A 22,978-nucleotide genomic window follows, 5' to 3' on the forward strand; every position below is an offset into this window, starting at 1 on the left:
CTTGCATGTTCTGAGCCTAGATCGTCGTTTCATGTATGTTTTCTTTCTGTGTTCTCTTTCCTTAATTTCCCTCTAGGTTCTGTGGCTATAACAAGTCAAAACACGGTGCAGATGAAAAAAGGCTTCATTTTGGGAACGGGCACTGTAAGTTTCTCAGCTGTTTCGGTGTTTTAGTTTTACCATTTCTGTTTCAGCAGTTGTTCACCTAAAACTGGGTAACTTTCCCCTGACAGAGAGACTTCAAAAGTAGTTTTATGGAAAAAGAAAATGAGCAAATTAAGTTTATTTTAAACAGAGGAGGAAATTCGTGGCCCTGCATCAAGGCATTTCTGCCCGGCCACGTGGAAGCGGACTCAGCTAAAGCGAAGGGTGGCCTGCGCTTTACATTCGAATCGCGCACATGAGGGACTCAGGAGAGTCAGCTCTGTGCAGCTGAAAGGCACAGGGTATCTTCAGTTTCCTTATTACTAGTCCTTTGTTAAAAATCTCAATAGGATCCTTTTTCCCTCCCTAGCTGCCAGGTAAATATAAACAACCTCTGTTGATATAAAGTGTCTTACTCCGTTTTGTCAGCCAACCAGGAGAGCGCCTTTAGGGTAAACTGTTTATTTTGAGGTTACATGATATCGGATCGGTAGGAAAGCCAGCACTTTCCCCCCATATTTTAATAACAGCCGTTACAGTATTTTTTTAAAAATATTTTCTAATACTCTTTTAGGAAACAAAGTGTTTATGTCTAGTAAAAAGACTCATTTTTTTTTCTTCTGGTGAAACAAATCATCCCAGGTTCTTTGCTTTTCCAGACTGTGGCTCAGTTTCATGTGGCAAAGACTAATCGGTATCCTTAAAGGTAATAGCACGCTCTCCTGGAAATTAGTATGGAGAGGGACTCATGCTGATGTGTCTCAAATAATCTCAGTGTAACTAGTGTAGTCTCGTAAACATTATTTTCTTTGGCATTCACTGTGGCCTTCTACAACCATTTTCAAATTGACATGAGACTTCGTTTTCAGTCATTGGCTTTGTATCTAAAAAGTATAGCTTCAATTGTGACTCAAGTAAAAACTCCATGACCTGTTGGTAACATGCAGGAAGCATCCAGTAGCTTGAAAAAAAATGTTTTCCAAAATGTAAATGAATGTGATATTGACACAGTACCAGGGTTTACAGAGAGCATTGTTTGTTTTGTCCACCTCATTGATATCATTAGAGAATAATTCACAAAAAAGCCAAAATACTACCTTCCTAGTATCAACATTTCTCCATTTCAGATTAGTTAGGTTACGAACCCAGAAGTTCTAAAAGCATGCATGACCCAATTACAGGTTACGTTTCTAGCTTTTTCTTCATCGTCTCACAAAACACTGAAAATTGCCATGCGTAAATTACTCAGAACAGTTACATTCCTTTGGATTAGGTTGCTTTTAATTTGTGTTGGACAATCAATGTAAATATTGTTTTTAAGGCAAAACCATAAGGATTGGGGTTTTTTTATGGGAATTATAAATCTCATGAATTTGGAGCATTGATCAATTCCTGTGTGCCAATTTTAAGTGGATTCGTTTATCACTCTGATCTGTTTTAGCTGTTGGTTTTCATGGTGAAGTTTGTTGAAACTTTAATTTTCTTCAACTGCACAATATTCTTATGATAGACAAACAAAAAAGAAATCCATTTTATCCTAGCTGCAAGGGCATAAAGTAACTTATATGCATGTCATAAACTTTCTGCGTCTTAATGCTACAGCTGGTTTATTTCAGACCATTTATTTGGTATTACCTTAAAAAGCTCTAGCTATGAACTATTCCCTCCAGCCTTGTTACAAATCCCATAATATAGCTTCAAAAGGAAAGAAATGTGTTTCACCTTCTAAGATCCTGTCCCATTGCCCTCTCTGGCTGAGCCTTTCTACTTTTTGCTATCCTTAGGGCAATTCATGCTGGTAAAATGGAAATGTAAATTATTGTGTTTGCACAGAACGAGCTGTAAAGTAGTGCAGCTTAACACGTGTGCATGTGTTTATTATCTGGTTTTCTTGACACAGCCCAGTTACTCTGTGTGTTGCCCTTAATTATTGGTGTGAGGGGATTACGGGCCTTGCATCCTGACTCACCTGATTCCTGGAATCTCTGGGGTCAGCAGTTAAAAATTAGCAGCCAAAGCCGCCACAGTGAACAAGCCATTTGACTTAGGGATGTGTGTGTGTGTTTGTATTTGTATTGTTTCCCCAAATGTCATGTGGATAGAAAACCTATTTACTTGATTTTCATAAATCGAAATCAATTTGATTGGTTTTACTTGGGAATGATTATTTAATTCTCAGATTATTTAGTAATACATCCCTCTCTAGGGCCGGCGGGTATGGAAGGGTCATTGGAAAGCACAATTTCAAGGCTTTTTAAAGCAAGTGCTTATTTAAAATATTTGAAACATTGTTTCCAACATCTTATTTTATGATTTTCTTTGTAAATTCTGATGTTGGTAAATCTCTCACAAGTTGATTTCTATAAATTGAGCCAGAAAAATTTTTACCTTATTTTTAAAGTTTGTGTGTGTGTGTTTGTCGAGTTTTTCTGGGGGAAAAAATGCTTGATTTTCTTCTCACGTTACCATTTCCTTACCTTACTATAAGTAGAGAAAAAGCAAAACTGATTGATCACAAATCATAGCCTCCATTTCATGTGAGTCTTTATTAAAATGTAACCAAATTGCCTTAACAAAAAAAATCCTGGCAAGGCTTTATTTTTTAACATCTTTGAGTAAGTCTATGGTTACTTTTACTGTTTTCCTTACTCCAAAGTGTTTCTTTGTATGAGAGTTTGAAAGTATAATAGATTTCCTTAATCCGTTTGCTTGTTTTAAGCGTAAAGTGCTTTTTTGTACTGATAATGCTAGGAGTTGTTTTAGAGTAGTAATAACTTATAGTAGGCCACTGTACTAAAGGGTGTCTGCTGTCTGTTTTTATAGTAAGCAATAACATTTATTATAAGGGCAAAAGCATTCAAACCAATCTGTGATCTCAAAAGAAACGGGCATTTCTGAGCCCAAATTCTGTGCCCAGGAAACCTTAACAATATTAATAATTGCGAATAGACTTTCTTACATAAAAATACTAATGACGACACTTGAGGGCACTAGCTACATTACAGGCACTCATGTTAGGCACTTGAGTAGCAAGCTTTCAAGAGCTTTCTTTTCTATGATGTCTAGCTAATTCTTTTTGCTGAACTATTCAAAATAGAACAACTTCAAAAGCTATTGCACACATAGTTTGCCCAAAGCAAGGGCAAAGGACTTGCTGCTTCCCATTTCTGAGGGTGTTGATGCCCTAAGCGACTGATGTTCCCTCAAGTTATCTACGCTCTGCCTCGATACAGAGCAGCTACTCCTTTACATGGTCAGCGTCGGCCTTCCTTCTTCTGTGTTCTCCATTTGCTCTCTCACTCTCCCATTTCTATTTTGTTATCTCACAATCATCTGAAGAAGCAGTGAGGAAAATAGAGTTTTACCTCCCATCTCTCCTGGCCACCATTTTTAAAAAATAATGTTCATGTCTATAATTCTGTACTCAAAACCTCTATGGAATCGTTGCAGAAGTATAAATTATTATGTGGTATAACCATGGCACTCACAAAGTTATACTGCAGGTCCACAAACTGATCGTTTTGTAGCTAAACTCTGCAATCTGGACTCGCAGGCCTAATGTCCACTGTGCTGAAGCCTCTCAGAACAATCGCTGTCATCAGAGTTTCCACACCTCTTTCATACAAACTACCACACTGACACGAGAAAACTTTGACTACCGCAGAATGTTCAGCTGCAATTTTGCCAAAATGGTTCTTTCATTGCAAAGTGATATTAGAAAAGGTAGTCTTATTTTACTTGTTATTTTAGGATAAAATAATTATTAAATATTCTAGTGTGATCACTGAAAAAAAGATATTGTCATTAAGCAACCATGTCCCTTACTAAAACAATGTCACCAATTTTTTTTATCAACGTTACCAAAATTAAAAGGAAAACCAATAATATCAGTACATATACTATGGGAGTTAAATTACAATTTCCTTTAATGTTAGAGCATGTTTATGCACTTTAATAGATCTTAGGCTCGCTTTTTAAAAATTTAGTTTTCTTTCAAAGAAAGGTTATTGAGCATTATAAATTGTTTCTAAGATGAGCCATGGTTCCAAATGATGGGAACCTAATTAATATTAAATCAAATCCAAAACAACTTTTGTCTTTGCTATTTTGATTACAGAATATCGTGAAATATTTTCACATTTAAAACAATTATAAAGGAGGTTTATATTCAGTAAGCTATAATATGATTTATGTTTGAAATTTAGCTCCTTAGCACCATTATTAAACCTATAGACAATACTTGTCTATATATAATACCCATATCACATATACATAAACCCACAGCTTAAAGTAGACCTATAATTGTGGAGGATTTTGATTGTGATTATATTTTAATGAAAGCAGAACAGTGTCAGACAGAAGACATGCCATTTTATAGCCTTTAATTAATTTATCTGTAATTACAGCACTCATCCCACCTTATGAAAACATTTCACAAACTTTTATTTCTTGTCGGCTGTGGCACTGTAATAGATACTTGGCTACTGTTTGTAGAATCATAAAGGTGCCATAGGGGGAAGGTGATTGCTCACTGATGCTACTGGTGAAATCACTGGGCCTATACAATCTGAGCCATCTTCTCCTTGGGACCCCTCCTTGAATGTCCTTTTAGCCCTTAGTGTTTTTTACAGAGAAAGCTCATTGTGGTTCCTCTTTATGTTTCATTACCGGGAACTTTTTTTGTTAAGTTGCTCAATGCTCAGTCCAACCTTTGCCTGCCGATTTCTGTGATATCTCAGAATAAACTGAAGGTTGGTGCACTTTATCATAATGGGGATTATATTTCACCAATGATGCTATGACATTTGTGCAACAAAGATTTTATAAATCTAGTGACAATAATATGTTTTCATCCTTGCTTTAAACAGTAAAGCTTCCAGGCCTCAGAACTTACGTGGACCCACACACATACGAAGATCCCACGCAAGCGGTTCATGAGTTTGCTAAGGAACTGGACGCCACCAACATATCCATCGATAAAGTTGTTGGAGCAGGTAACCACCGGAACAAATCACACTGCCAACCTAGGGTGTTAGTTACAAGTTTAGGACTAAGAATCAGAATTCTCCCTGATGCGCTGGCCGGGTGGCCCAGTTAGGTGGAGCATTGTCCGGGACACCAGGAATGTCAGGGCACATACCTGGGTCGCGGGTTCATTTGATCCCTGGTCAGGGCCTGTCTGGGAGGCAGTCAATAGATGTTTCTCTCTCACATTGATGTTCCTCTTTCTCTCTCTCTCCTCTTTCTTCTCTCTCTAAAATCAATAAACATTCTCTGGTGGGCATTTAGAATAAGGAAAGAAGGAAGGAAGGAAGGAAGGAGGGAGGGAGGGAGGGAGGGAGGGAGGGAGGGAGGGAGGGAGGGAGGGAGGGAAAATTCTCTCTGAAATTGCTCAGGTTCTCAGGCCTAATTAGAGGGTGGCGCAAAAACAGATTTACAGTTGTTAGTACTTGAAACACAAGAGTTTATTCTTGTATTATTATTTATTAATGATTGTATCATTTTACATAGAAACAACTGTAAACCTACTTTTGCCCCACCTGTATATTGCTATGAAAAAGGACATTTTCTGACTTAGTGATCAAAGGCAAGCAACAAATAAGTAGAGTATTTAATGGGATGCAATGATTTCAAAGGTGCCAGACCTGCAGACTCACAGACCATGGCCAGCTTTTTATTTATTGAATTTCAGAGGCGGCAGCAGCAACCGCTCAGCCTTCCCATGGCTACGCTGATCATGTGTCACAAAGACCATTTCGTTAAAAAGGGATAACAGGATAAAAGTGTGTTTCACTTTAAATAAGCCCACTAAGTGCAATTTTGGATCTGTAGAAAAAAGGTAATATTAGAATCCTCTTTGGAATTTAAAAAATAGACAACACAAAATCATAAATGAAACATTTTAAAAACACAAATTTCATGACAACTAGTTTGAGCAGTTAGTTTAAATAATGTGAAGTGCTCCATCTGAATGCTTGCCTGTAACTTTATATAGTATTAATTTATTTGTGTCGAAACTTGTTTTCATATAGAAATCCTTTTGTTCCAATCAGTAATTTGCTATACTATAAATTCATAAATAAATACCCATGGAGTGATTAACGGTTGTTTCGTATTTTCAATAAAAAATATAGAATTTTATAAAATAACTATTTTACACACTGAGGCATAACAAATGGACATTCACAGCACATGCAATGTGCATTTGAATAAAACTACTACTCAAAAGTAAAAATAAACAATACTGTGCAATAATAGTTTCAACCATCATCCCATTCTTCAATATTGATTGAAAAACAAACCAGCTAGCTATGTTGATGTGGGAACTAGAGTGAGACTGGATAATGAGCTCATTGAATTATGCATAATATATCAGAACACATTTTCTATGAGCACTGTATTTATGCTTCTGATGCTTCTTTATGCAGATGTGCATATAATGTTCTCGGTTTCCTTTTCTATACACCAAAACAGTATTTTGAACTCAACCAGTATTTACTATTATGCAAGACAATCAGAGTAATTCATATTATATAATTAAAATGATAATTTACTAAATTGTATCTTCTAGAAAGAAATGACTTTAGGTAGTGAACACAATATACAGATAATGTATTATAAAAGTGTAAAAAAAGCCCTTCTAATTTTCTCAGTGTTGTATCATTCTAAAAGTCACATGTGTAGACAATATTAAAATATTCAGCTCGTGCTTCATAAAAGCAACCCAGAGTGACTTCTTTTTTTCACAACCTAAGACTTAAGAGTAAATATGTGCACCACACAGCTATGTCAATCCAGTTAAGAGAGTTATATATTGACTACTCTCTTTCATTTGTGCAGTTCAGCTTGTGCACTGCTCCATGGTGCAGAGGGCCCTGGTCATTTTTAATCTAGCCCAAGGAGAGTGCAGGCTTCTCCACCACGGGCCCTACAGTAGCACATGCCACACGAGGACTTTGAGTGCTCACCTGGACAGGAGGAAAATCCCACTTAGGCTCAGCCGGAGTCCAGCAGGCCAGGCAGACACATGGGGGTGTTGAAATCTGAGACCCTCCTCGTCAGTTAAAGCTTCTATATGCAGATGTTATTCACAGGGCCAGAGGCCTGCTACACAGTGGCATGAAACAAAGCACACTCCTTGCAAATGGTATGTGATAAACGAGATAAAGGGAAAGCCTAGTTATACTAACTCAGTAATCCCTGATTAAAGGTTAAGAAAGATCCTCTTTTTTCTTCTTCTATTCAAACATATCTGTAAAAAAAAATTAGACATAGGCCACATTTTTCAGGATTTTGCAGCCACCGTTCTCACTTGCCGCATTAAGGGCAATAAAAACAGTGCCTGTTTCATTGGCAAATAGGTCTGTCTTCAAGGTCGGTTATGCTTGTCCTGGAAGATTTCAGTATAATAGAGACAATCGATTCTAGTCTGTCTTGATTAACCATTAAAGGGTTTGACATTACCAAGACGAATTATGAAATCAAGGTTTTGAAAAATTTTTGTTGTAAAATTTTAATTATCTACAAAAATAGATGAACTTGTGCAAGAGTATGATGAATGAACAAGCGTGTACCATTTCCACAACTACAGTAACTACCCACTCATCGCCAGCTTTCTTTCATCTACATATACCCACTTCCTATATCTTTTTTAACTTTTAAAAGTAATGTTGTACATAAAAAAAAATTAACTTGTGCTAAATGGATTAGCAACTATTTTTTATTGTTAAAAGACAACATCTTGGTCAATGACAGAACTTTCTTCACAGTCAATTAAATATACAGAAAGACTCTATATATGTGAGCTAATTCTCTAATTTTCAGTCATTTTATACCAAAAAAATGGGTATAACAAAAATTCCTAATATTATTCCCTAATCTAACCATAATTTGAAAGATTAAATACTGAAATTTTCTGAAGGTAGAAAATATTTATTTAACTCTTAGTCTATGCTAGGCATTCACATATATTTAATTTTATTAACCTTGTAGATAAGTATAGTTATCTTAATTTTACCACATGAGGAAACAAAAGCTGAACATTTGAATGGCCCATGGTCACATAGCTATTGATTAGGAAACCAAAATTAGAATCTTGTACTTTTCAACTTCAAAATCCATGCTACACATTGATGATCACAATAGTGTCTTTTTCTAAGGTTTTTGTGAGGATTAATTTGATCATTCATGTAGAGTGCTTAGCTGACACACCAGCTTGTTTCTTATGTATTTTTATTACGCTTCTTTTATTAAAACAGTAGAGGGAGAATGGACTTTGAGTCCAGTGTAGATGATCATTCTACTTAAACACAAGTACATGTTTTTCCTCTATTTTAAATGAAATTGGTATAAGAAATTTTACTTTGAGCAATTTTGCATTGTGCATCTTAAATCAGAATACAATATTCTAGTTCTCATAAACCACACTTTACTTCAAAAGACAAACACTGCTGCACTTACTGAATTAAAAAATCAAGCAGTATCTTTCCAAATGACCCTCCTGGAGCTATGCTTTTACATAGAAATATCAGAAACTAAATTTTCTTTCGTATGGGTGCAAGGTTAATTGAGTAAGACCACGTAAAACTTGGCTAAATGGAAAGATCAGGCATTGCATTTGCCTAGTCTTTGTTAATGTTTAACAGTTCTTTTCAATTATTTTAAAGATAATTAAATAAATATTTAACATTTCTCTGTCTAGTTTCATATATTGGTGACCATTTCTAGTATTTGTTAGGTGAAATAATCACATTTCTAAATATTGTAATTTTTATAAATTAACATTACTGAAACACCATGTTCTGAATTTTGAAGGTAGATATATATGTACATATGTCCAGATATCCCAATAAGAACAAAGAAAGAAACTCTAATTGACCCACTTGATATTCATACTCTCCCTTTTATTCTCCCTAGTGAGGCACTTTTACAAAATGCTTTCCTTTCCTTTACAAATACTCGTCCAGTATGACATCAACCTAGCTATCACACTCATCAACACAACCATCTCTTCTTACATTAAAACAGTATTTGACATTTTAAAACGCACTTTTATATTTATTCTTCAATTTGATCTAACTCTTGAGACTTAAATTGATAATGTATTCTTTTTAAGGTGGGTTTGAACTCGGAGGGGAACATAGTGACTAACACTTAGAAAGCATTTACTATGTGTCTGGCGCTCTAAGTGCTTCATATACATTAATTCCTTTGAAGTCACAAAGGTCTTATTAGAAACACAATTGGTGTTCTTATGTTATAGATAAGGAGAAAAAGGCACAGAGAGGTTAAGACACTTGCTGAAAATCACACAGCTAATAAGGGACACAGGCAGGATTAGACACTGGACAGTTTTGTTCCAGAATCTACGCTCTGTCCCACAGCCCTGTATTGTCTGCCTTGTAATCTGACAAGTGTCTTGACACTTAGAATAAGTGATGATGACATCCAAATTTAAAACATAATTTATTACACCATATTGACTCATGATAATGGCAGAACTTTCAGAAAATAAAAATTCATTATGGACGCCTCCTTATGGTTTTCCCCAAATTAATGTTCGTGCAAAGTACACCGGAGCTCTGGCAGTGTTCTGATAGCCCTGTTTAAGGAAAGAAATTCTTGCTCTTGCTTACAAATTCTAATCATGATTTACTTTGCATCATAATTTCTCCTACTACTCACACCTCTCTAATGACATAATTTTCCCTTGGATTTAAAAAGGTCAGTGAAGCCCGACCAGGCGTGACTCAGTGGTTGAACATTAACCTGGGATCCAGGAGACCGCTGTCTGATTCCCGGTCAGGGCACAGGCCCGGGTTGCGGGCTCGATCCCCAGTTGGGGACGTGCAGGAGGCAGCCGATCAATGACTCGCTCACCATCCATGTTTCTATCTCTCTCTCCCTTCCTCTCTCTGGAATCAATGAAGATATATTTTAAAAACAAATAAGTAAATAAAAATAAAAAGGTCAATGAAGGGTTTCAAGTTCTGCCCCTAATTCTCCCTACAGTCCTGTAGTACATTCTAGCTGCAGTAATTGCTGTCTTCTCTACAATTTCTCCAACGGGAGAAATTAGACCTGCCTTATTTACGATTATACCTGTGTTTTTCACAGCACCTGTCATACTGGTGCCAATTGATGAGTATTTATTAAATAATGTATGACTAACTGCTTCTTGGACTTTAAGTGACTTTGACAAGTTGCAGCAAAAGTCATTGTTTTGAAAATAGGGCAAGACTGGATTCCTAAGGAAGGGTCAAGTTCAGAGAGTTTAGAGCTTCCTAGAGAGAAGCAAGCCCTTTTTAGTGATGGAGTTAGTAAATCAATGGGACAACTTGCTGTTTCTGTGGGACAAACCACTTACATGGACAATAAACAGAGAAGAAACATCTCATTTCTTGACACCTTCTCTCTGGCTGACCAACGGGCATGGAGCTTGCACAAAAACTCACAGTGAGAACGTTGGACCAAGAATGTTACTACATTCCATGTTCTAAAAATTGAGCATGTACTTAATCTTTTTCCCCAAAAAACAAAAACTCTTATTTGATATTTCAAAAAATATTTTTAATGAATAATAATCCATACAATGTTAAGATTTCTTCTATGAATACAAAATACATGTATGGCAGTTACTGTGGCAGCAATGGAAACAGAGAAATGAATGTAAAAGGTCTCTGGCTTTCCAGACGCTAAAAATCCACGGAACGAGCAAATCCTCTCAGTAACAGTGTATATGAAGATAGTGCTCAAACTATTTCTAGGTCATTTTTTACCATTTGCATTAGACAATTTTAAGATCAGCAATACTTTATGTTCAACAAATCCTGGACTAATTGTTCACTTAAGACAAGTTTTTATTGAAGACATTGACTCTAAGAAAATACCCCTAAAATGTTTCCATGGGTAAAACATGTGGTATCTGTTATCTGATACTGTTATATTATTGTTCCTTCCAGAAACCCAGAGAACTTTACAAATAGTTTATCAATAATACAGTATGCCAACACTCCAATATAATGAATTGATAGCAGATTATTTCATTTTCACTTTCAGAGAGCCCAAGTATATAGTTAAACTGGTCTTCTTAGTAAAAACAGAATAGTTAGAAACATCTGCAATTTCATCCGATGCTCAGCTCATGACGTGTGTGCTAGTTTGTTGATTAACCTGAGGAAATGGTAGCTATGAGAGCAAGGAGTAGAAAGTCCAATAGACGTAGCTTACGACTGTCCCCTTCTTCTTTCATATCGCATTAGTCACAGTGTGCTGCTTAAAAATATATGAGGCTTATCACAAGGGCCATTTACTATTAGAGTGTGGATATCCTGGGGCTGCTTAGGGAGGCTCAGGTTACCAGCTTCCAAAATAATTTGGAGGCCTACAAGTGTACATCTTGCAGGCCAAAGGTGTAAATAATTTGAATAAAACTGATAAGAAGAAACAATTGTTCTCTACTGATTTTTTATTTTATGACTTTTGCTGTTGTTTTGCTCTTTTGCGTTCTAACAGGTGAGTTTGGAGAGGTGTGCAGCGGTCGCTTAAAACTCCCATCGAAAAAAGAGATTTCAGTGGCCATCAAGACCTTGAAAGTGGGCTACACAGAGAAGCAAAGGAGAGACTTCCTGGGAGAAGCAAGCATTATGGGGCAATTTGACCACCCCAATATCATTAGGCTGGAGGGAGTTGTCACTAAAAGTAAGTAAAGTAGTAAGATCGACTTTTGTGTATGTGGAGCAGAGGTTGTCTAAACTCAAACTCAATCATTTAAGAAGTTTGATCTTTGTTTCACCATTGATCTTTGTTTTATCTATTAGTCTTAACAAAAAGGGCAGTTTAAGATTAGTATGTCTTTCTTTGATAAGTGAGCAAAGTTGTTTAACTAGTAGTATATTGCCAGTATCTTTAAAAGCTTTAAAAAATTTTAGGAGCTAAACTTTGGACCATGCTTATTGAAAGATGGGTGAGAAGTGAATTTTGGAGAATTTCTGTTATGTAGAGTCGCAAGGAAAAACAGTGATTCAGTTTTGACAGAAATTGTCAGGAAATCCCAGCTAGCTGCCTGTTCTTTTATTTGTCACCAGTTTCATTTAAACTTCCAAATCTTTACCTCTACCCCCTCCACCGGCTTTAGGAAAATTATGGGAGTTTGCGGAATACTTCTGAGCTGTAAAGGCTGGGATCACATTAGACCCAAGGCCTTTTCTCGGTTCTCTGTGGATTTCACATAATTCTGATCTACAGTCCCACATGGATTCTTGACTTGTCTGGGGAAGCTCTGGCTCACAGCCTGTGATAGAGATCTGAACCTGTTTCCTTGATGGTTTCTCCAGCCAGACTCAAAAGAATCCCATGAGACAACGATGTGATTTTTGGCTCTGATCCCAATGAAAAGCTCTTGAGAATGCTCTGGGATTTCCCGCCCCCCCCTTAATATTTTAGAGCACAAAATAAAGAATAAGTTAAATTGGCACCAAACTCTTTAGAATGAAAGACAACATGGCAAGGACTTTGGCATCCATTAGGAGATAATTCGCTGGCACCACATTTACACATTCTGTGGTTACCAATAGACATTACACGTTATATTTTTTCACAATGATATGTTTCTTTAACATTGCACAGAGCATTTTCCTAATGACACTAATACCTATTCTCATTTTAGTGTGACTAAAAAGGCAATTCCTTCCTCAGAAAAGCATGGTATAATCGAAATAATCTTTGATATCTTTAGAGTTTTCTTATATAATAAATGGGATTAAGAATTTAGCAATGTAAGAACCTAATCATAAAGTGTAAGCCCATATTAAACCATATAAGAATCATTTTTTTCTCTCTGTACTACTAAAAACTAGGCCATACTACTAATAACACTGAAATATTTTCTGACAAAAAAATTAAAAAAGATTTTCTAATTAATAATCAAAATGTTAGTAGTAGTGATTGGAAAATGTATGAATCCTTTGTTCTTTCAGGGTAAGACCAAACTACTTAATATCCATGGAATAGGAGGGTGTCTCAGTGGTGTTTAATAATCAATTAGCCTTCTATTCTCTTCCAAGCTTCCTTACCAAGTGATTGTCCTTCGTATCTTGAACCCCACTGCTAGAGGGAGGACATTTAAACTTATGTAACCATTCTTCTTTTAGCTCTCAAGTTTCACAAGTTTTTCTTTATGAGCTGACTATTATATGTCCAGCATTGTATTATGGGGGTTATTTTATTTACACTACTGCCCTGAGAATTAGGTATAATACCATTTTACATTTGAACACATGATAACTAAAAAAACAAGTAGCTTGTCTAATTAGAAAGTGCCAAATGTAGGCGTGGCCTTGGGGACTTGGTCTGTTGTTTTCACCTCTATCGCCAATTCTAGATGAAAATGGGTTTCTACTTTTTATCATTGCATTTAACTTATTTTTTTATATCTTGAATTTTTTATCTTCCCTAGAAATTGGTGGTAGCAGGGCATTCCTCAAGCTTCAAGACCTTTCTGTGGGTAATTAATAACCTTAACACCTAAAACAAATGTAAACTCTCATAGGAGGCAAGATCCATGTTATTTGATAATCAGTGACTAAAACAGAGCCTGTATCATAATAGGTACTGAATTTATCAATGTTAAGGTACAAAAGGTTGATTGATTGATTGATTGACTGAATAAATGAAAGAAAGAATAAATAGAAGAACATTGCCTTATATCAGAGGTCTTTCTTCAGCATTGGTTCATTTAATTGAATGCATGTTTCAAAGTAGAATTGTGTGGCTGCTTGAAGCACTCCAAGCAATGGAGATAGTGATTACATTTTAACATGGGCAGAATTATCACCTAATTTCTCCAGCACCTACAACTAAGAAACATAATATGCAAGTAATTATCAAAGTAAAAATAGGTTTAAATTTAAGCTTATTGATAAGCTCTCATATATTACCAGGTATGATTTTTTTCTCCCAGTGTTAAGAATTCTTGAAAACAAGTTGTTATATTTTGCTAGCCGTTTTCTATAAATTTGTTTACTGAATGATAAGCAGCATTAAACCATAATAATTGTGGCAGGTTTCCTTTAGATATAAAAATGAAATAATCAAATGTGAATTATGGTCACCTGGAAAAGAAATCCATAAAACATCCCTAAGAGCAAAATGCAGGGGAAAAACACGTTAAGAAAAAAAAATGACCTTTAAATATTATTGTTACTATGCATTTAATGTCTTATTCAAGTCTGATTCTGTAACAGTCTAATATGGATTAAAATTGCCTTATTCTTAGGATGAAAGTTCTAAATCTGATATATCTCCCTGGTCAAATAAGTATGTAAGCGGCTGCCGAATCTGAGTGTATAAGTCCCAGTCATCTCAGATAGTGCAGGCATAACAGACTGGCAGACCCAGAATTAGATTCTGAGCTCCTTTACTGGCATATATAAAAGCTCTAAGTCTGGCACCTGAACTGAGAGAAAATAGAAATGCTTTAGAAAAAGTTAATACGTTGCATTTAACATATAAATAAGACAATTTTGTCACCAGAAGTTATTCAATCCACTTCTGTTATTTTCTTTGTTTCTTGAGACTATGTATCGGCTAAAACAATCTACCTTCAAAGTCCACACACACACACACACACACACACAACTAGAGTGATGCAGAGTTTATAATTTAATAGACAAATTTGCATTTAAAGAAGAAATGCAATTAGTAGCTGGATTAAAAATTAGAGGGTCGAAGTTCAAGTTCTTATTCAGCCCTACTGGTTGTGAGACCTCTGGCATATCTCAGGCCACTCACAGAGACTCACTTTCTTCAGCTGTAACATGGAATTAGCAGTTCTGGTTTACTATTTCCAGATCCTTTAAAGATCAAATGAGATTACAGAGAAATACACTGTTAAGAGGAATAGAGCTATAAAAATCTAAATTACCACTTCTGGTGAGTTTGAGATTTTACCAGTTCATCTTGGGAATACAGGAGTAAATATTTGAAAACATTTCCCTTTTTTTGGCTTAAAAATAGTGTGGGGTGTGTGTGTGGTTTTTTTTTTTAAATTATTGCTATTAATTATGTGCTTTGAAGCACTAAGTCTATTATAATGTATGATTTTCAACTCATTTGGAGAAAGCCCTTTATTCAATCATTATATTTTCATTTATTTAATTTGAGTCATAAACAATTTTAATGGTACATTTTGAGCCTGATGATCTTAAACAAGAGAAGGTGAGAGAGTCTCTGATCTCAAAGTAGCAGAAAGCGGGGGGCATAGTCTCTGTTCAGAGCTTGGCACTAACATGTGTTATCAATTTTAGTTGAAGTTAAAAAAGATGGGACTTTTTTGAAGCAAATGCTTGATATTTCTGCCATCACAACATTAGTCAAATGATGTTCAGACTCCAAGAAGACCTCCATTGGCCACTTTTCACTTTGTGAAATAGAAGGAATTATATTAAATAAGTTTGATGTGTTTTTTGTTATTATTTGGGGAGGGATTATTTACTGACTTTTTAAAAAAAAAATAACAACTTAACTGTAAACTTGCATTACTGAGGAGTGTCATGAGCAGAACATTAAGGTAATTTTTCATAATTAAAACATTTTTATATTGATATGAGAATTCACTTTACACAAAAACAACTTAGTTATTTGTTTTCATCTTTCTATCTGCTCCCCATATGATAAGGAAACATTCCCAGAATAAGATGTGTTTTTTTAGTGGCAATGCCAAATTTCTGCTATTTTCTGTTTGCTTCTCTTAAAAAGTTTTCTTTTGCACTTGTCTCAGGGATACTACACTCTATGTCATAATCTTAATAGACAATATCTAGTTATACTTATTTTATTAATAATTTGTAGAAACAGTTTGTTAGAATAATCAATTTTGGAAACTCTGAGCACAAGTTATCATGCATTCAGGACTGTAATTTGGTAAGTCAGCTGATGCCATCTCTATCTAAGTGCCCATATTAGCAAAACTGAGAAAATCTCTACTCAGTATATGAGAAAAAAGTAAGGCACGAAATGTTATTTTTACATGCCCAAAGAACTTTCCTTATTTCTTCAACACCATTCACTTATGTCTATTTGTTGAATTAGCCCCATTTCAATGACAAAAGAATGTGTTGTGTATTTTCCTCAATAATTTAGATAGGGTGGTTTTTGATAGTTTTAGAAGATCAGATTCAACTTACAAAATTTGTTAGAGCGTGACTTGCAAGGGTCCAAATACTGTCTTTAAAAAAGCACTACTTTGGAAGTACAATAACTATCCTAAAGGAAGAATATAATTACATACTTGTGTAATAACTGTCTGAGTAGTTCTGATCTTACATAAATTCTTGCAGAGAGAAAAAGAAACACCCCTATCTCGTGAGTCTAGTGATATTTTGATACCAACCCACACAACAGTACTGTCAGAAAGGAAAACAACAGGCCAGTGTAACATATGAACACAAGTTCAAAAACACTGGAATAATTACAAAGGCAATGCATTAAAAAAAAAGATACTATATCATGCTCAAGTTTAGTTTATTCCAAGAATGCAAAGTTGGTTCAATATTTAATATCCAAGAAAGTCACAACATTAATAGATAGAAAAGAAAAAGTGGATCTCAATAAATGCAGAAAATAAACAAATATTTTAATTTAAAATACTTTCTTAGCATACCATACATAGAAAATGTATATGCCTGATAAATGTATGTAACCACCCCAAAACAAAATCAAACAAACTTATAGATGTCATATTCAATAGTGAAACATTAAATGCATTCCTTTAAAAGTAGCAGAAACAGGAAGCTTGCTATCATTACTTCAATTCATTATTATAACTAAGGTATTAATTTTACTGTTAGACAAGAAAATAAATAAAAGGTAGGAAGACTGAAAAGAGAAAAGTCTAAGCTGTCCTTGCAAAATCAAACAGCACATTCAGATTACTATATTCATTCATTGTCATTGCATTTAAGCAGATCAGCTCTGAATGGAATATCTGAGAGTAGAAATATTGCCCCTGTCTTTAAAGTCATTAAATTTTGTTTCAAATTAGCACCAATAAATTTAAATTTTTTAAAGTCAGTTGAATGTAAAACATTTGTTGTGTTAACATTGATAGAGTATGGTTGGTTAAGGAAGACCTGGAGGAAGTGGTTTTTAGCTTAATTTTGAAGACAGAGATTATCTTTAACAAGCCTGAAGTGGCAAACACGATATGACCGTCTGGAAGTAGCCCTCTGCTAGGTTCTGTATGTTGAACCAGAGGCGAAATGGAGTTGGCCCTGCACTCATTAACTCATAAACCGGTGGATATAATAGGGTCATTCTCAACATGCATAATGGCTTGATCAAAATGGAATTTTGAAAAGTTTGTCGTGTATTTCACATGATTTAATGGGAAACTCACAGAAAAATTTACTCTAATTTGGTGCACTGCAATATTTCTATCAATTCGCTATAGTACATGAAAATCTCTAACCAAAACCTTTTCCTTCTCATCAGAGGTGATTCAAAACTTCCTTCCTGGAAATAGTTAGGCATAGTTTGTCAATTTTCTTGTTTTCTTTCTCCTGCATCTGCTTTTTTGCTTCCACCCTGATTCTGATTACATGATACTAATAGTGAGTGTGGGCTTCTACGGACAAATGTTTTAATGCTATAAATCACACTCATGTAATAGATTGTGCTGAAGACTTGAAAATAAGACTTGGATATGTAAGGCACAATTGCTGTTAGTAGGAGTTAATAGCATTTCTTTTGGAAATGAACTAAATTTCAAAATTTGTAATATTTCAGTCATTGATCATTTTTATGTTTGCATAAAAATATTCTAAAGTAAGATTTATTTGATCAGTGCAATAAAAACGTCTATGTCTTGCTAAATATCTCATTAACCCTGATCACCTGTTCATAGGAAAGGTGCTGAGGGGGATCGTGGTGAAATAGATAGTGCTGAACCTGGAGTTCTTAGACATTTTGAATCACATTTCTTCTGTCATCAAACAGCAGTTCAATGATTCATAATATCTCTGAGCCACTAGGGATAGTTGGGAAGTGAATTGGTTATAACAGACTGATAGACTTCCTGTAGCCTTTACTTATAAAAAAAATCATGGTTTTATCTGTAGTCATAAATAATTTTAAGAACAAAAGAAAAATTCTACCGCAAATTTTGTTTTCCTAATTTTTGCTAAAATTTTATTTCAGGCAGTCACCCAGCAATAATTTCATTGAGATGACTATGTATACTCAGATGTATTTTAGGATCTCTGAAGGCAGTAAATGATACAGACTCTTGATAATGATGGCCCTTCTCAATCAAAACGCACATGAAAGAGTGTGCAGACTTGAGTAGAAATACATTACCTCGTGTGCAGATGAGGTGGTATTTTATGATTCCCAACTACATTTCTATATGTTAAAACTAGTTCTCACCACTATTGCATCTCTTTTCCTCTAACCCCATTCATCATAATCAAAATCACAAGAGAAACTAAGTAAAGATCTTTCTTTCCAAGGTAGAATATTTGTGATTCTGTTTACTCTTTGTCTGTACATTTGGGTTTGCTGAATCTTTGAACTTAATGTAAAGCACATTTTCAGACTCGCTCGTTTTTACTGACGTGTTTATAAATACCTAAATTATAGAGCTAAGTGCAGCCTGATCCTATTTCTGAATGGTCATGAGGTTTTGGCTTAATTGACTGGTTTGGTTTTCAGCTACTTTTATTTCCCTTGCCAAACAGTCTACTAGACATGTTAACAAGAAATGAAATGGTCATAAGTCTGGGTTCCAGAAGGGCGATAAGCAATGGTCTGGGCAGTGCTATATGCAGACCCAGTAACTGGCCACTGTCGCTGAGAGTAGGCTGTATGAGGCAAAATATCTGTGAGTGCATTCAAGGTATGCGTTGAATTTTGTTACATATTATTCTTCCTAGAGTTGTGTTAAGAAAGGAACATAGAAATTTATACTGATTTATGGAGAATATACATATGCAGAATTTCATTCGTTCATACGTTCATTCATACATTCACTTCATTTCAGGTCAGGTTTCTGGGATCAGTCTTTAGGTATTTATTTGCCAGTTCAGGAGAGAGAGACGTTTACAAGGAAATGTCGAATCTTCTCTTTTGTATTTAATATTTTCAAATCAAATTTCAATTAGAATTTTGAAGAAGCAAGTCCTGGAGATTTGAGGTTTTGGCTCAAGTAACTTTTCAGACATTACCAGGATATATATGTAATGTGTTACTGAATACATATGGATACATATATAAATTATCTGAGAAATTTTAATATTTAAATAATTTTTATTACTTGTTAATAAACAAAATATACAGCTTGGGATACATTCAAGTGCTATCTGTAGGAGTTGTAACCTTCACAGTACTAATCCATAATCCACAAGCAGCGTAAATTCAGCTTCACCTATGAAAGAAAAAAGTCAAAGAAAGCTACTTTCTATCATCAGAATGGCAAGTTAAGCTTTATGATATAGAAGGATCTTATGAGGAAAATGACATGTGCTCTTCAATTATGTGTGCATGGATATTTGTGAAAAATCTATTATTTGGCCCGGCCAGCATGGCTCAGTGGTTGAGCATCGACCTATAATCCAGGAAGTTGCGGTTTGATTCCTGGTCAGGGCCCATGCTCAGGTTGCAGGCTCGATTCCCAGTCGGGGGCGTGCAGGAGGCAGCCAATCAATGACTCTCATCATTGATGTTTCTCTCTCTCTCCCTCTCCTTTTCTCTCTCTGAAATCAATAAAAACATATTTTTTTTAAAAATCTATTATTTGCTCAAAGTCTTCCATCAGTACTCAGTCAAGTCTGAACTCAGGTCTTCTGGACATGGAAGAGGAGAGATTTTCCTCTTTTTTTTTTAATATGTTTGTATTGATTTTAGAGAGAGAAACACTGGTGAGAGAGAAACACCGATTGGCTGCCTCCTGCACACCCTCACTGGGGACGGAGCCTGCCACCAGGGCATGTGCCCTGACAGGAATCTAACCGGCGACCTCTCGGTGCATAGGTCAGTGCTCAGCCACTGAGTAACACCAGCTGGGCATGATTTCCCTCCTTTTTTTGGTAACATGATGGTTTTATAATTAAAACAATATTATAGGAACAATAAATGAAGAGAATGACAATGTGGTAGTATGGATAGGCTTTGAAGTCAGAGACAACCAAGTTGGGGATCTGCTGCAGCACTAGCTAACTGTGTGACCTCAGCAAGTTTCCTAAATCCACAGTGCTTTCAGGGGAGGAAATAGCAAACTGGGAATGACACATATTACTAAAGCATGAGGGTGATGTGAGGGTGAAGTGATGTAATGTATGTCAATACTAACGTAACGCTACATAATTCTAAACATGGAAAAATTACTAGTGTTTGCTATATATCAGAAATATCAATCATATGTGTCTTTTTATATTTGAAATGTTTATTTTGTATCACTTATTTTCATAGTCCTTATAGTGTATGTAGAGTTATACACTTTCAGCTTTATTCATGTAACATTATTATGTAACAATTGTTTAAAGTGCTACAGTCTTCAGTCATTTTAATTCAGAATAACTATAGACTTGACACCCACAATTGTCTAAATCACATTACCTGTAGTTGAACATTTATTCTATTTGTATATTTATATTTTGGTATATTTAACACCTTTGTGCCTAATGTTTTTTCACACCTTAAATGTTTCTCTTAGTATAAATTTCCAAAAGTAATGGCACAGTGTATTCAGGTTGCAATTTTTAGCTTTTTAACTTATTACCTGAGTGATGTTGAGTAAGTTAGTTATCCTCTTTAGGTCTTAGTTTTCTTATGTGTAAATGAAAATGATAAATAATAAGTTAGTATGTATAAAATAATTAAACCACAATCTTTTACACAATAAGGGCTATCTGAATACATACGTAAGGCCAAAGTTTTCAAAATAGTTGTTATAAGTTACTGCCAACAGCAATTTTAATTTTATTTTCCTTTTAAAGATAGCATGGATTGCCCCGCCTGGCGTGGCTCATCAGTTGAGCATCGACCTAGGATCCAGGCGATCGGGGTTCAATTCCCGGTCAGGGCACATGCCCAGGTTGCGGGCTCGATCAATGACTCTCTCATCATTGATGTTTCTATCTCTCTCTCTCTCTCTCCCTCTCTCTGAAATCAATAAAGATATATTAAAAAAAGAAAAAAAGATAGCATGGATTTTATAATTTTTTATATGCTAATTGGATACAGATAAAAGGTTATAATGATTAGTCTTAACTGTTTTGTACAAATCACATGTTGAATCCATGAAGGTAGGGCCTTTGGTCTACTTGTTTCTTACTAACCAACCCAAGGGAATACCTAGCACATAGCTCTGAAAGTACTTGCAGAAAGTATAAGTGATTGTGGAATTCTTGGCTGCATCTTGAGCTTGAAGACAGAAATGCTTGGTTTTGTAGATCAGCTAAGATGCAATTTAAGTGAAGAAAGATACTATTTTGAGTTCTGAAAAGCCATGCCAAATAAGCCACTTTAGATATTGTAGCTTATGGGCTCTTATTCTGAAAACAAATCTTCAATTTAAAAAAATATTTTCTATTGAAATTTAGTTTTTTAACTGAAACTTTGGAAAATTGGAAAGACAGAAAAAACTTTTACAGGTGCATAAAAATGTATTATGTATGTTCATTGCATATTTGTTGAACTCTACTGATGATTATATATTTAATTTACAATATACCTAGGTAAACCAGTCATGATTGTCACAGAATACATGGAGAATGGTTCCTTGGACAGTTTCTTACGTGTAAGTAGAAGATTTTTATATACATGTGTTGTATATCTCTCTTTCTGTTTATGCACATACATGCATAAGTATGGAAGGAATTACTGAAAATGTTGGAGACAGCCTCTGATATTGTGCCAATTAGATGATCAAAGTTAAAAATAAAACTGAAATTTGCTGAGACTAAATAGCAAGAGGAAGGCTATAAATTTGAATTCTTATCTTGAAGCATCCAAATATTAATGGTTTATATTTTTAAAACAAATTTGTGCAATCTTCTGCAGCCTTTTTGTACTGCCAAGATCCACATCGGTCAAACTACAAATAAAAAATAATCCTAAAGTAAGACATAAATAACATTGACATAAGAAATATTCCCTTTTCTTTATTTAAAGTAGCCTCAGACTGCTATAAGATAGAAGACCACCTATCTCTCACAGTGCTGTCCATTCAGAAAATAAGTGTGTGCTAAAATGCCAAAGTATTCTCAAATCAGAGATATAATTTTGGAATAAATGTTATCTTTAAAACATACAAAAATTTCACACTGACCATCACCGGTCCCTGCAAGGAATTAAATAAGATATAGCTCCCATCCTCAAGGTGCTTTCAGCAAGATATATATAGAGACAAATGATGATAGATTGATAGATGATAGATAGATGATAGATGATATAGATGATAGATAGATAGGTAGGTAGATAGATGATAGATAGATAATAGATAGATAGACGATAGATAGATAGATGATAGATAGATGATAGATAGATAGATAGATGATAGATAGATAGATAGATAGATAGATAGATAGATAGATAGATGATAGATAGATAGATAGATAGATAGATAGATAGATAGATAGATAGATAGATAGATAGGTGATAGATGATAGATAGATAGATGATAGATAGATAGATAGATAGATAGATAGATAGATAGATAGATAGATAGATAGGTGATAGATGATAGATAGATGATGATAGATGATAGATAGATAGATAGATAGATAGATAGATAGATAGATAGATGATAGATAGATAGATATAGATAGATGATGATAGA

At 35.0% G+C, this 22,978-nt stretch overlaps 1 protein-coding gene across 1 annotated transcript in view; it reads left to right on the forward strand.

Moving 5' to 3' along the window:
* The window catches only part of EPHA3 (EPH receptor A3), a 320,590-nt gene that overhangs the window by 255,474 nt on the left and 42,138 nt on the right, over positions 1-22,978 (forward strand). The window contains exons 9-12 of the mRNA XM_087818109.1: positions 77-144; positions 5,013-5,138; positions 11,659-11,844; positions 21,876-21,937. Coding sequence (XP_087674235.1) covers positions 77-144; positions 5,013-5,138; positions 11,659-11,844; positions 21,876-21,937 — 442 coding nt within the window. The remainder of the gene's footprint in view (positions 1-76; positions 145-5,012; positions 5,139-11,658; positions 11,845-21,875; positions 21,938-22,978) is intronic.

Source organism: Miniopterus natalensis, chromosome 6, assembly GCF_054644295.1.
Source record: "Miniopterus natalensis isolate mMinNat1 chromosome 6, mMinNat1.hap1, whole genome shotgun sequence".
In the NCBI taxonomy this organism is placed as follows: Eukaryota; Metazoa; Chordata; class Mammalia; order Chiroptera; family Miniopteridae; genus Miniopterus; species Miniopterus natalensis.